This window comes from Ostrinia furnacalis, unplaced genomic scaffold (genome assembly GCF_004193835.3).
Source record: "Ostrinia furnacalis isolate ACB-3 unplaced genomic scaffold, ASM419383v2 OfSCF5921, whole genome shotgun sequence".
NCBI lineage: Eukaryota > Metazoa > Arthropoda > Insecta > Lepidoptera > Crambidae > Ostrinia > Ostrinia furnacalis.
In genome coordinates, this window is record NW_021136160.1 from 207,916 (window position 1) to 222,235 (window position 14,320).

Below are 14,320 nucleotides of genomic sequence, written 5' to 3' on the forward strand. Positions count from 1 at the left end.
TTTTAAGCCTTCTTGTAATAAAAGTTCTGTATTATGCTTCAAGCCGCGTCGTGTCCAAAGACTTCATGCAACATAGTCCGCTTAGGGTAAAATAAGTATGGGGAGAGTTCACTTTGTGATACCAGCTCCAAATTTCATATGTTGTTAAGCATATTATTTTGGCTTAAAAACCACCGGGAGCCCATCTGTAAGTAAAGTGTCTGGATCCGGAGTAACGATTTATTCAATTTGTCTCTCATGATTTTTTTAACGATTTTGACGTCCAAAAATCGTCATTTGTAACACTAAAATCTATCTATCACTTGTAAAACGTTAAAATTTACTGGTTTTTGATTTATTCCTTTATATTCACACAATTGCCTATCTGGATACCAAATATTTGAACTTTCTAGGTCATCTGAAAGTGGTAAGAATTTGGTATATAGGTGAGCCATGTAGATTTTTTGGACGTCAATAAGTACCTACCTAAATAACTGTTTGAGGTATATTTAGAATGAAATTGAAGCTAATGTTGATATTGCAAATCTGAAGACATAAGCCAAATTTGCTCGAAAAACTTGTTAATGTTAAATACATAGTTTTTGAGTGATGAGGGGTCAAAAATAGCTCCAAGTAGTTCGTATAAATATAGGTAGGTACACACGGTGCAGTCGCCTAGCTGGAACTTGGCTTAAAATGCTCCCACATATCTAGAATGATCGTTCAGTGTTGATTTAGTCGATTTCCATGTGAGACAAACAATGTATTTTTAAAAACTTCAGGCTTTTTAGAGTAGATGTTTCAAAAACTATAAAATATAGGTAATAGAAAACTTGACTGAGTCACCTGTATCAAATTTAATCAGCTTTTTTTGGTTTGTAGTGGTCATGTCTCTAGCTCGCATAGTTTGCGAGAATACAGCGAAAAACCTAAAAATGGGACCTTCAAACCCCCATCTCCCCGCGCGCCGGCTCAAGGGCTAAGTGCGAGGACTTTTGATATGTTCACCTCCTAACTAGTTTGGAGACTAGACTCTCTAACTCATTCCTTCTCCAATCTATTCGCCTTTGGAACGCTCTTCCCGAGAACATTAGGCAGGCTCCCAGCAAGTTTGTGTTAAAATACTCTGTGCGCAAGTCGTCTTGATCTCTCTCAAACCTTCTCGTTATCCACCTTATATTATGTATATTATGTATGTATTTACTAGCTTTCCGCCCGCGGCTTCGCCCGCGTGGAATTTTGTCTGTCACAGAAAAACTTTATCGCGCGCGTCCCTGTTTCAAAAACCGGGATAAAAACTATCCTATGTTCTTTCCCGGGACTCAAACTATCTCTATGCCAAATTTCATCAAAATCGGTTGCGAGGTTTAAGCGGGAAAGCGTAACAGACAGACAGACAGACAGACAGACAGACAGACAGACAGACAGACAGACAGACAGACAGACAGACAGACAGACAGAGTTACTTTCGCATTTATAATATTAGTTGGGATTAGTTGGGATGTAGGTATACAGGGTGTTAGGTAAATGGGTATATGAGCCGGCACTAGCCCATGTTAACATGGTCATATAAATGGTATGGTGAAGTCAGAAAATTGATATCTTCATTTTAATTAATTTAATTTTCATACAAATCGGATTTTATAAAATTTATTTTGTATGAAAATTAAAAAAAATAAAATCATGATATCAAATTTCATGGGACATGGGCTAGTGTCGGCTCATATACCCATTTACCTAACACCCTGTATATTTTTTATTAATATAAATAAACTAAATAAAGTCACGAAGTCAGAAATTGTGTTCCCCAAATCCCCACATTTCCCTGCATTATTGACTGGACTAACAATAGAGTTTGGAATATAAATATTGTTAACACAAGAGCGGTAGTGCTTATGCTTGAAATATAATATTTTATATTTTTGTAATTACTTTTGCAAACAAAATTACCTTATTTTGTAAGTGTGATCATTTTCTTAGCTATATGTATCCGCCAATGTTAAGAAGAGGTAAAAGTAAATAAGAATGAAACGTAAGCATTTAGTGTGAAAGTAATTTAATTACAGAAAAATATTATTAATAAGTTATAATACATTAAAATATTTAAAAGTAAAGCTTTTGTATTTTGAGTGTTTAATTTAAAATTATTATTGTTATCATCAAGTTATATTGCCGGTTTATTTCCTATAAGTTAAACCATTGGTGAACAGATTTAGTTCAGTGGTTCAGGGAGCACGATAGCTTCAGGGACAACGCCGGGCAGAACAGGTTCTGGTAGAACTACAGACTCGGGAACTACAGGGATAACAGGGCTTGGGAGAAGGATTGATTCAGGGATGGCAATAGGAAGCTGAGGAGTGGGGAGAATGATGAGTCCAGGGGTGGCAATAGGGCTCTCAGGTAAGACAGGAGAAACTGGGACAGGTAATACGATTGGGTCGGGGATCACGGGGCTCTCAGGTACGATGGGAGAAACTGGGGCAGGTAATACGATGGGGTCGGGGATCACGGGGCTCTCAGGTACGATGGGAGAAACTGGGGCAGGTAGTACGATGGGGTCGGGGATCACGGGGTTTTCAGGTAAGATGGGAGAAACTGGGGCAGGTAATACGATGGGGTCGGGGATCACAGGGCTCTCGGGCAAGACAGGAAGAACTGGAGCAGGTAACACAATGGGATCGGGGATCACGGGGTTCTCAGGCAAGACAGGAAGAACTGGGGTAGGTAACACGATGAGGTCTGGGATCACAGGGCTCTCAGGCAACACAGGGGTAGGCATGACGATTGGACCGGGAACCACTGGTGCCACTTCAGATTCAATTGGCTTGTCAATAGATACGGCGTCCACTCCAGATCCTTCTAGGTTGACAATGATCTGCACTACCGGCAGTGGGTTGGCGGCAGCGACGGCCAAAACGGCAACCAAAGCTACGAAGAATTTCATTTTGGATCTGCAAAGAAACGTTGGGTTAAGATTTACAGAGTAAAATTATACGAGTCCTATTTCAATTCTACATTTCTAAAAAAAATTATTTTATTATGGGCGCAGTATAGCGCGGTATTTATTGATTACTTAATCTAGTTACAATATATTTGGTGCGCAATTCAAACTCACCTATATTACTTGAAAGCTCTTCAAAAATAATATATTTTTTTCTAATTTACACTCGGTTTTTATTGAAGTCATTAGAATAGTTATCAATTAATTATCTGATTATTTGGCACGTTCCACATGCTTGGGATTAATATTAATACAACCAGAATTATTAGATTTGATAGTATCTTCCCTGCAAATAACGTGATCTGCAATTTTTTTTTGCCATGTCGGTACATTTAAATGATAGTAATTAGGAAGATGCTTGTAACTCGCATAACGCGAAAATTAAAACAAGAATCTATAATAAACAAAGCTCATTACCTCATTCATTATTATAAACATAAACGTCTCCGTTACTGTGATAGTATAAGTAATTAAGTAGAAGAGAAACAATTATTATACGCGAAGAGAGAAACGATCGTGCACCTTAGTGATTAATGAACGGTGTAAAAGCATGGTGTACACTAGTTCTAGAAACTGTAATCTTACTGGATTACCTAGTTTCGACTACCCACGCCGTGGAAAAGTCGGAAAAGCCCGCGAGCCGGCGACATCACATCCGCAGGTCCGTTGACCACAAGCCGCCGATACAGCAATTAAAATAACGATATTCTAATTAGTATATCTTGAAATACAACTGAATTAATTTTTTGCAGTTTTATAAAAAGTTATGTTGAACTTTTTTGTGCAATTTATTGGTAGGTACATGTAGTCTCTACCTAGTAAAACTGCAAAAAATGAGTGTATCAAATCAAAACCCAATAGGGTAAATTAGAGAGGACCGTGCCAAGCCTAGCTAGCCGGTGTAATCAAGAAAAAGGTTCTGAAGTAATGTAAGACAGTAAAACAGAAGCCAAAACTTCCCGTTTTATAACTCAGCGTAAATATTTTATCTTAAATTCTGCTGCGGCGCGAACCTAATGACATCCCTTATTGATAAAAATCTCATATATCCGTTGAATACAAACAGCAACCGCTCCCTAGGCGATGGAAAGCCCTGCGCGGGCGCCGCGTGGTTGCCGCGTCTCCTCCCGTGGAAACTGTGCCACGACGCACACCTACTCTCAGTAAAAGTACTTTCTTCTGCCCGCTTTCCGAAACCCGTCTAGAACGAATTTCCTTGCTGTAGTAACCTTGTACTATGTGACATAAGGCGTTTGACTGTGCCTGCACTATAATTAGACTCGGTCGGCGTTTTACTGCTGTACCGAGAACTCAATCTATATAGACTCGACTAGTGTATAGATTGTAGCAACACCCCGTGAGAAATGCCAGCACTCTCTAGATATTAATATACCTATGTCAGCCGATTAGAATACAATAGGTTGTTAACAGATAGGTATTGTTCGGAAAATGATAACCGAGAAGTTCATAGTGCCTTTTTGTTATTGTTACAGTGATTGTTAGGAAGCTTTACGAGTAGATGGGTTCATAGTGATTTTATGTTTTAGAAATACAAGTATGTATACTTATTTGGGCTAGCTTAAACACTAATAGAAATACTTAAAAAGCTTTAGCTGGAAAACACTTTTTTTGTCTTAAACGTTTTTAGCATTTTCAACCCCAGTTCGAAGCAAATTTGTTTTGGATTCAATCGGAAGCAATTACAATCATCTGATAAGATGTCGATAAGTATCGTACAGCCACCGATAAAAATGTGTTATTTTTATTTGAGAATAAGAAAGTTTCGATTCGTAGATGACCTTTTATCTATAGACTAAAACAGTTTTACGCGAAGCTTTTTTTGTCTAGCTCAGAACATTCAGACATTTGCGAATAGGCGTCGTTACCTACTAACATAGGCATCTAAGTTTAAGCGGTCTAGCGTTTCTCTTCAAAGCTATACATTGTCTTGAAACGGGCAAAAGGGAGGACGTATTTAGGTCACCGCTGGGGACCGCAAAGAAGACGGGCAAAGTCCCGCCGGCAAAAGTAAAACTATTTCAGTGGCTACCTATAATAAACTTCATTTCGTTTGTTTTGGTTGTCTGAGTAGCTTACAATAAATCTTTAAATTAAATTAAAAACAAAATGCTGATTCTGATGCCAGAATATCAGTCCAATAGATCCGATAAATCTTTAAACGTCCGTTTTTGAGTTTCCAATTTTAGCGTAACCGTAATATTAATCTAAATTAATTGAATTTGTGTTACTTTATTTATTATACGTGTGAACCATCAATCGACAGATGCGGAAACGTTGCGCGAGAGCATTCCTAGGTCTTGCATTTCGGTCGCTTGCGCCGTCGCACTATGTGACGAAAGGCCGATCTAGATGGACAATATTATTTGACAATATTAATTAGCTTTAAAGGCGGTATCTATTGATGATTTGACTATATATAGCAAAAACAGTCATAATTGCATTCAGTTTTGGTACATTTAACGCTATAATACTTAAACCAGTATACGTTGATACACGGTTATAAAGAATTACTACCTGATAGGAGGTCAGCTTAAAATGGGCATGTTTCTAAGAAGAAAAACAAAGCTGAATTCTTTATGGCAATTGAAAATAAATAAAAAGGATGAGTGAATAAAAATATAGAATGCCATGCCAGCCACTTTCCAGCCAATTTTTACAACAAATTCGGGAAATGTTCATTTCAATAATTCATAACTCCTCTGTTACCTCGTAAGTTTCGTATTTTATCGAAATATTCATTCCGCTTATTTTTTTCATTTTTGGGATATTTTATCCATTGTTCGTAGAACTCCCTTCGGGATATAAATATTACGTATTCTGAAAAAAAAAAAGAACGAAAAAAAAATTTTGGCATCAGCTTTACTAAAAAAAAATGACAAGGTTCCGCACCAGCCCGCACTTTCTAATTTACTTTGATCAATAGAATATGAATGAGACTACAACATATATAAGTTGCAGCCATGGTACAACAAAGTACATGTAGTTTCTGGTCCAACAAACACAAAGTTCGCATTAAAAATGTAATATCCATCACATTCGACAGCTATGTTTTCGGCAACTGTAAAGTTATTTGCAATGTGAATGAATAAAAATGGTAGTTCTTACCATCAACCTCACGATCCATCACTAACTTTAGCACAATTAATTTTATAAACACTTTAAAATAGCGACAGACCAAATGCAGAAAAGTGAATGATTTCTTCATGAATTCCACCCGTAATGACACTTCAAAAATATTTATTAATTTATTGGAGGGTACTTGCACAAAATTATCACCAGAATTGTGACCTCCAGATTGTCGGCTATCGATCTTGCTAGTATTATTGGAGATTTGAGTTAACCCTTTTTGTCCATCTAGATCGGCCTTTCGTCACATAGTGCGTCGTGATCTATCACGCGGAAATCCAAACATGTCACGAACTTCCCGACAAAGGTTCGTGTTTTACATGGCCAACAGTCACCAATATATTCACATCAAATCTAATCAAAAAGTCACCCCGTAATCGAAATAGATCCTGATGATAAGTGCGGACTCCGTAGGTGGGAAAACTTCGTTTTTTCAAAACAATCGCCAAAAATATTATTGGTATTAAAACATGGTCACTGAATGAAATATGTTTGTTTTTAACTATCTTAAATCAATTTTAAGGTATTAACTAAGAAGTAAGTAAGTAAGATTTTGAGTTTTACTTAGTTTTGTTGCGTTGCGCTGTTATAGGTGTCTTTAAAACTCTACATTTTTTTAAATATTATTAGCAATTTGTGTTGCCCAAATTACTAATAGTCCCGTTAGCCCCTCGTGGTAAACTAAATAAGCTTGTGTTACGAGTGGGCTCACCACAATAGCCGAGCGGCGGTGGGATTCGAACCCGCGTTCCTCGGATCTCGAGTCGGCCACTCCGAGTTTTTGACATTAAAACATAACTAAAAAGTAAACAATACAATGTAAAAGGGACCGGAAAATCGACAAGGATAAAAACATATTACGTAGGTATGTAATCAATAGATTGTTACTGCAATATTTTTTACTGTCATCCATTAGAGAGATTAGCATTATCAGTATCAAAGCGGTATAATTTTATGAAACGTGTAGTGTTAAAAGTGGCAATAGAGATTGTTAATCCCATTTATCTACTTTGATAACCGAATGAAAAAAGTTTGGTAGCGTTTTGCTACCTGTACCTACCTACTTAAAGTGTAAATCAGCCTTAACTTACGATGATGTAAAATCAGTGAAAACGCTTATTAGAAAAGTTTTCTGCCTCTTCATTCACTTAAATATCGATATGAATAATATTTTTACCTTTAATTAATTTAGCTGGCTTAATGTGCCAACAATGTAGAAACCGATATTAATGGCTTACCTAAATTAAACAAAAAAATACCGAACTAAGTAGTAGATGATAGTTTTATTTTTATCTCGACTGCTTAATAAGGTTTGATACTTTGCTAGCCCTAGGAATGACGAGGCAATAAAACGTTTTAAAGCACGAATGTACCATACTCTACTCGTTACTTAATATTTCATCATTACATTTAAATCATAGACATAGATCTATGCTTGAATCGAAATCAAGCTTCGAGCTTCCATAATACGTCTTTAAAATTTCAGTCTTATTAGTCTTTTAAAACTCTTTTTGAAAATAAATCCTTAAAGTTCCGTTAGTCGAATGCCGTAAAATCTTTTGGGAATTTGGTGTTTTTTATGTGTCTGGACTTGGACAAAGAGTCGTTTAACAGTCTCGGGTAGGGTTGGCAGGCATTCGGACAAAGATGGGCCTTGATCAGGTCACCTAGAAAACAAACTCCGGGTAGAGCGAAAATATTGTTTTTAACGGCTCTTAGATTTTACAAATAAATATTTTACGTTTCTACGCGAATGTCCAGTATTCTAAACTATATGACCAATCCGGATCCACGAGTTAAGGAATTGTCAACCCTGTCTCAGTAGTCAGGACTCTCAGGGGTAATAAAATATATGCCTTTATTTTTGGACCCGTCTCTCGACTTGAAGCGCACGCGCACGTGTCAAAATAGGTCAAGCAATATCCCAAAAGTTCATTATTCCAGCCACTTCCGTGTCCCACGCGGCTGACTTCAGCTTAATTAAAAATGAAATGTAAGGCTTTAATTTTTTTAAACGCTTTTAACCGTTAAGTATTATTTATAATCGATAGGATTTTACTTTTTAAATGCTCTAAAATATCTCCTAGCCTAGCTGTAAAATTCCGTCATAACAATTTAGCACCTACAAAATACCGTTTGTTCATATTGTTACTATGGAAATTTTTTAAATTCGACAGTAGCCTACAATAGAGCTACAAGTAAACAATAGCGTGTGACGATGACTTTCTTCCGATGTAAGTAGTACTTTTAAACAACAAATAACTTACTTGGAGTATTTATTGTTAGATATTTATATCATTAAACAGAATGCAACAATTACAAAGCTTTACTTTCTTGCATTGCTTTACTAACTCTACTTGCTATCCAAAGTCCAAACATAGGAAGGTAGGTACACTATTTACATTTAAAGTAAATAAATATATAAATCCATCAGCTTTTACTATCAATTATATCTATATTACTCTTATCCTTATCACAACTACGTCACGTTGATATACTTGCTCGTGGCTCGTAGTAAATAATGGTATTATGATTTTTTATTATTTAGATAGGACCTAAATCATTATATTTACGAAGTCTGAAATATTTCATTAAATCAAATGTAATTGAAATGGAATCATAGGCTGTGCTTATCTTCCGCCCGCGCTGCGCTGCGCGTGAATCGCCGCGGCCGCATGCGCCGGGCGGGCGAGCTGCGCCGACCAACTCGCTGCGCACTCGGCACTCGCTGAGACTCGGCTCCGCAGCAAATTTCGCCGCTCTCGCCCACTGATCTACATTTCACCTCCAATATGGGTCAATAACTGCCCACGCTCAGCCCCTCCGAGCGCGGCCGTTCACCTCGCCACTCCAAATCATTGTTCGCCAAATGTATAGCGTAGCTGCGGGTCGATGACCCCATGAATGGTGAGAGAATCTTCTTCGAACGACACTCGACACGATGCCAGCAACGCACATACATCCTCCGGCCAATCGTCGGTTTATCAGCTGCGCGCGGCAACATAAACACCGAGTCATTACCTTTTCGAATAAGCAATCATCATTCAGCCAGCTGTCAGCACTTCCAGTAACATCGAGTGATAATCATATCATACAAATTGCATTATAAGGATCTTCTATCTAAGGTAACCTAATCTTACAATTTGTTTAAGATACGTTTATTGTTATAGAAAGGTGAAATATCTAATAGAAACTGCGACAAATGGAAAGACGCGTAAAAGCTCGTGAAAGCTGCGCAAGCGATATGAACCTACCGTAATCTCAGATTTCATCGTTACAGGATGACCAACTCTTGAAACTCGTTTTGCAATTTGTTTACATTTTTGAGGCAACATCCCACAATGTAAACCGACAATGTGCCTTTACCATAACACTGCAGTGGGTATAATAAACGAATACTGAGTTAACCAAATATTGAACTGCAAGGAAAGTGGCGCGCTGAACGGCGCTCGCGCTGCCTCCGCTCGAAGTGTCACGACGAACTCTTACATAAGGACTCGTTGTGCTTTCGAAAATATAATGGGCAATTTTTACCATTCCTTGTCTGAACAATGGCCTTCTTACTCGCGTGTTGCGTGCTCAGAAGAAAGTTACATGGATATGCATAGTGCATACGTTTGTAAGATGATACTTATCTAAGCGTTGATACGCATAAGACAAAACATTTTATCTACATGCTTCCCGTTACTTGTGCTTATGTCTTGTTTCTTTGTGTTATTGTGTTGAATGGGGATACAATTTCGTGGTAGGCTGAAAGACCGCATAGCAACTATTGGAGTCGCAAAAACCAGCTTCGTATTTCGGCTCTGGGCAGTTACCGCACGACAGCCGACAGGTTAGCCGTGCAAGGAGAAACACATCGCTTGCTCCACATTCGAGTTTGGAGCCGATGACTCCTCGTGACCGTGTCCCCCTTACCGAGTGCTGCTTTATCTCGCCGAATTTCTCTCTTCTGTTCCGCATCATCACGGACAAAAAGTTGAGACCCGTTGTGGAAGCGCGGCCTAGTTGTGGCAACGAGTTGGTCACACCACGATGCATACCACTCGGTGTCAGCGAAAATTGAACTCTTCAAATGTGTTAATTGTCCGAAAGTGGACGAAAACACTTACGAGTGTAACTAGCATAAAAACAACTATAAATAGGATTGCAGATACGTTTAGTGTCATTTAACCAATATTTTAGGTGATTAGCAGAGGTTAAAAGTTTATGCTTAACGGAACTTTGCACGTAGATTTAGAATACAATATGTTTGGACACGGTTGAACCCAAGATTTGTCTGTAAATGTTAGGTTCCTGATAAAGAAAGGTAGACAGATGTTTGCGATTGCTTAGTAAAAGCAAAAATCCATGTGAAGATCCATGTGTTTAATAGAGCAATTATTTCTCTACAGTCTAGACAGTGACCAACTTACATGCTATGTTTATTTAAATTGGTATATGCAGAGCCAGATTCAAATTAAAATCAAAATAGTAATTGATAAGGAACTGATAAAGATCGTTTTATTTTAATATTTTTGGATGAGAATTGGAAGATTTTCTTCTAAGGTAAAAAAAATATGTAGTCAGTATTTAAATAGCTAATGTATCACCCAACGTAGAAATGTAAGCAAAAATATACTTCTATCTAGTACTTAGGTACATTCTGACCATTCAACAATAGAATGTTTATTTGATGCAAGCAATAAAAATAAGTTGTACCCTATAAAATAATTACCGTAGGACCAGCACCTACTAACCGACAAACCAAAGTGAATCGCGTATTCATTACTCTTTTTTCACTTTCCGACTCTAGCTTGGAGTCATTAAAATTTTACAGTTAGTTATCACAAGTCAGGCCTTTAAATGGTGGGTTTACACGGTGATAAACGAGTACAAAATGCAAGTTTAGCTACATATAAATATACACAACTTTATCATGTTAAAGTTAACTTTAGGAAGTTTTAAAATAATTATGTTTATTACCTAGATGATTTCTCTATTATTAATTTGAATACTTACTAAGGTTGTGTGCTTATGACCTTTTAAATTGTTTTGTATCTGGTTCTAAACAGTCACTAAGGCTGGGTTGCACCATCTTACTTTAACAAACATTAAAGATCTGTCAAATTCCATACAAGAAGCACCGGTTGTAGTTATAGTTACAGTTAAAGTTAGGTGGTGCAACTCAGCCTTAGTTTAGCTTAGATGGAAGAGCAGTCGTCCGGCAAGCGAAAGGTCGTACCTATGTTCAATTCCCACCGTAGGCAGTTCGATTTCTTCAAGTTATTTATAATTTAGTTTGAGATGCGACTCTTAACGCAAGAAAATTTTAATAAATTAATCATTGGTCTGTCATTTTTTAGATTGCGATTTTGCGACAATAATAATCTCATGTCTGTACCTCTAGTACGAAAAACTTTCGAGTTCGTTTCGTTTGCGTATTCAAAGTGTCATCGAAAAATTTTGTATGAAAAATTAAACAGCGCCCCCTATATTATAGCCGCCCTAGGGGGCGCTGTTTAATTTTTCATACAAAATTTTTCGATGACACTTTGAATACGCACGAAACGAACTCGAAAGTTTTTCGTACTAGAGGTACTGATGTGCTGTCGACGTGCCTACGTAGCACTTGACTAAGTAAATATGCTTACAAAGTCAATACTGAAACAAGAGTTTCAAACCTGTTTTACAAGTTCAGCCTGTCGAGGCAATTTTCTGAGGCGCTTTACAGTTTCAGTAACTCTTTTTAATTTTGGTGTCGAGCACGTTCGCCTTACGGTAGTTTAATGAAACAAGTTCTCAATTAATTGGCAGTTTCGTCATTTAATTCAATAAACCAAGTGAATGTAATTATTTAAGTGTAGATTGTCTCGAAAAAAAATAAAAATACTTAGTTGTTTTAGTATTAGACAATTACACACTCGTTGAACAGTGTTTTTAAAGTGACGTTTAGTATGGAAATGTCACTTTAAAACAGTGTTCAACAAGCATGCAACTTATTATTAGTAAGGGGGTAATAGTATAAAACTACACATACTATTTAAATTGTTAATACCCCTTATTTCGAACCATTGTTCTACATACAAGCTTCCACAAAATATCCCTAAAATATAACTAAACTTAAATGCAACCTTTCACTACTATAATAATAATAATTAATGTACTTTTTGGAAATGTCGTAGGCGTTTCTCAGCTTCTAACGAAAGAAACTAAGAAGCTATGTCTGAAACATGCCAAAAGTACCTTCAATATGTTGATATGAAAACCAATCGTCAGCAATAACATTCAATAACTGCACATAAAATGTGTATTACCACTTACTAGTAATAAAACGCGTAATAATTTTATCTGTCGGCGACTGTTTAGTCGTTTATGAATGGTAGAAGTGGTAGAAGTCACTGTATATTTACTAATCAATTTACTTTTTGTTTTTAGTAAAACCATTTTTTTATGTAGGAATGGGTATCCATTAATAAGTATAGAAGCACTAAATACATATCTATTTTTAAATAAAAAGTAGGTAAAATAGTTCCAGATCCAGTACGTAGAAGTAGTGCATTCCGTCCAATCACTCACCTCCGGTCTCTAGTAATCAACGTTTAAAAACCTACGTTAATCTTTGGTATGTTGAACCTCGTCGAAAACATTTTCCAGTCATATTTTCTTAAGGTAAAATATTTTTCACAAGTATTCAGATTTTGTCGGTAAACCAAATTTTATACGAACGACTCTACATTATGAATAACTGCCTCCCTTGCGACATCATTCGCACAGATGTTGGAAGCTCCAAATTACTTCCAGCCCCATCTCACCCCCTTACAGGGGTGGATTTTCATATCAATATTTATTAGAGGATGCCAATATTCTACTTCATCGCCGGGAACTTAATCTACTAAACTTCGACATATTTCGTGATAAGTGTGATACCGAATTTTATGGAAAAAATATTTGAAGTAAATTCGAAGAAAACGAAAACATCCTTTTAGATGGATTCTGCCTCACAAAGGATACTAAAACTACTAATCATATTGCTTACATCGCGCAGAAATTGGATAAAGTGAAAGCTCATCGTCGATTTTAATTTTAATTGCTCGCTTAGCCGTTGTCAAAAGCTTAAATAGCGCGCTTGTAGTGTAATGCGCATAACTTTCTCTTTGATGGTAATAAAGTGCGTTTTAAAAAACGTTATGTTCAGTTACAGGTGTCGTGCAATACCGGCCGGCGGGCGGCTGCGCGGGCGCCTCCGCGGGTAAATGTCACGCGCGCGGCCTCCGCACTCACAAACGGCCTTTGCAGTTCGGCGCGGTCGACGACCCGCACGGGGTCGATGACCGAACCCACATTTAGTTTTCACTTTCGTTCACTAAGGATAACTGTACCACATACGTCATGCACCCGCAATCTACGCGATGCGGTTCCTGGAGCACACGCGGAATACGCAATACCCTGCCTGGCACACATTTTAAGCAATAGGTTCTGCCAAATTATTCTAACAACCACATTTTTCATACGTACTACGTAACAGCGACTTTTCGTATTGAGCAACTAGATTTATTATTGACAGATCTATCCGCCCAAACCACCAATCCTAACATTTGGATATAATTAATGTTACATATTCAAATGTTAATCGAAAGGACCGCATGCTTCGGTCCAACTACGTCCGTCACCTACTAGGCTTAAGGTTGTTGCACTAATGATAGCCGGTGTTGTAACTCGGACATAGGAGCAGTGTCCTTTTGATGCATTTTGGGTACAATTAGGTAATTTTTGGTGGGGGGCGCGGCAGTGCGAGGGGAGAGGGGCGGTGCGTGGGGTTGCGGGTTCGGTGGTTGCGCAAGCGGCGGTCGTCGACTTGGTTATGTCACTGGGTTACGTAAGCGTTACCTCGCAACGCTCTCGGGCGCCAATTGTAGCCCGCGACCGTTTCGCACTTCTCGCGAACTATTTGCGGTCGGCTGAGGCTCGTTAGCACTCCGCGGCTGCGCCTCTTGACCGACTCACTCTATTGTCCGTACCACCCTCCAACAGGTGATAATTAAGCTCGTTAGCGTTCCCGTGCGCGCTGATTGCAAAAGGGTGCTACATGCTCAAGTTTGCAAATAATGTCTGAAAAGGCTGTGAAAAACCGACACGAAACGTAAAAAGGTACTAATGGAAATATGGTTACTTGTAACATGGTTTTAGATTTTTTCCGAATACACAACTAGG

General features: G+C 37.9%; 1 protein-coding gene across 1 annotated transcript; it reads right to left on the reverse strand.

Annotated features, from left to right (window-relative positions):
* Positions 1 to 2,104: 2,104 nt before the first annotated feature.
* LOC114361705 (protein app1-like) lies at positions 2,105 to 3,113 on the reverse strand. Its single transcript, XM_028316837.1, has 2 exons — positions 3,095 to 3,113; positions 2,105 to 2,930 (listed from the first exon to the last, which is right to left on the reverse strand). The coding sequence occupies exon 2, from the start codon at positions 2,921 to 2,923 to the stop codon at positions 2,192 to 2,194; it is 732 nt and encodes a 243-aa protein (XP_028172638.1). The 5' UTR covers positions 2,924 to 2,930; positions 3,095 to 3,113; the 3' UTR covers positions 2,105 to 2,191.
* Positions 3,114 to 14,320: the final 11,207 nt, after the last annotated feature.

Excerpts from the sequence above, each read along its gene's own strand:
- LOC114361705 (XM_028316837.1), bottom strand. The coding sequence starts at position 2,923 with ATGAAATTCTTCGTAGCTTTGGTTGCCGTTTTGGCCGTCGCTGCCGCC.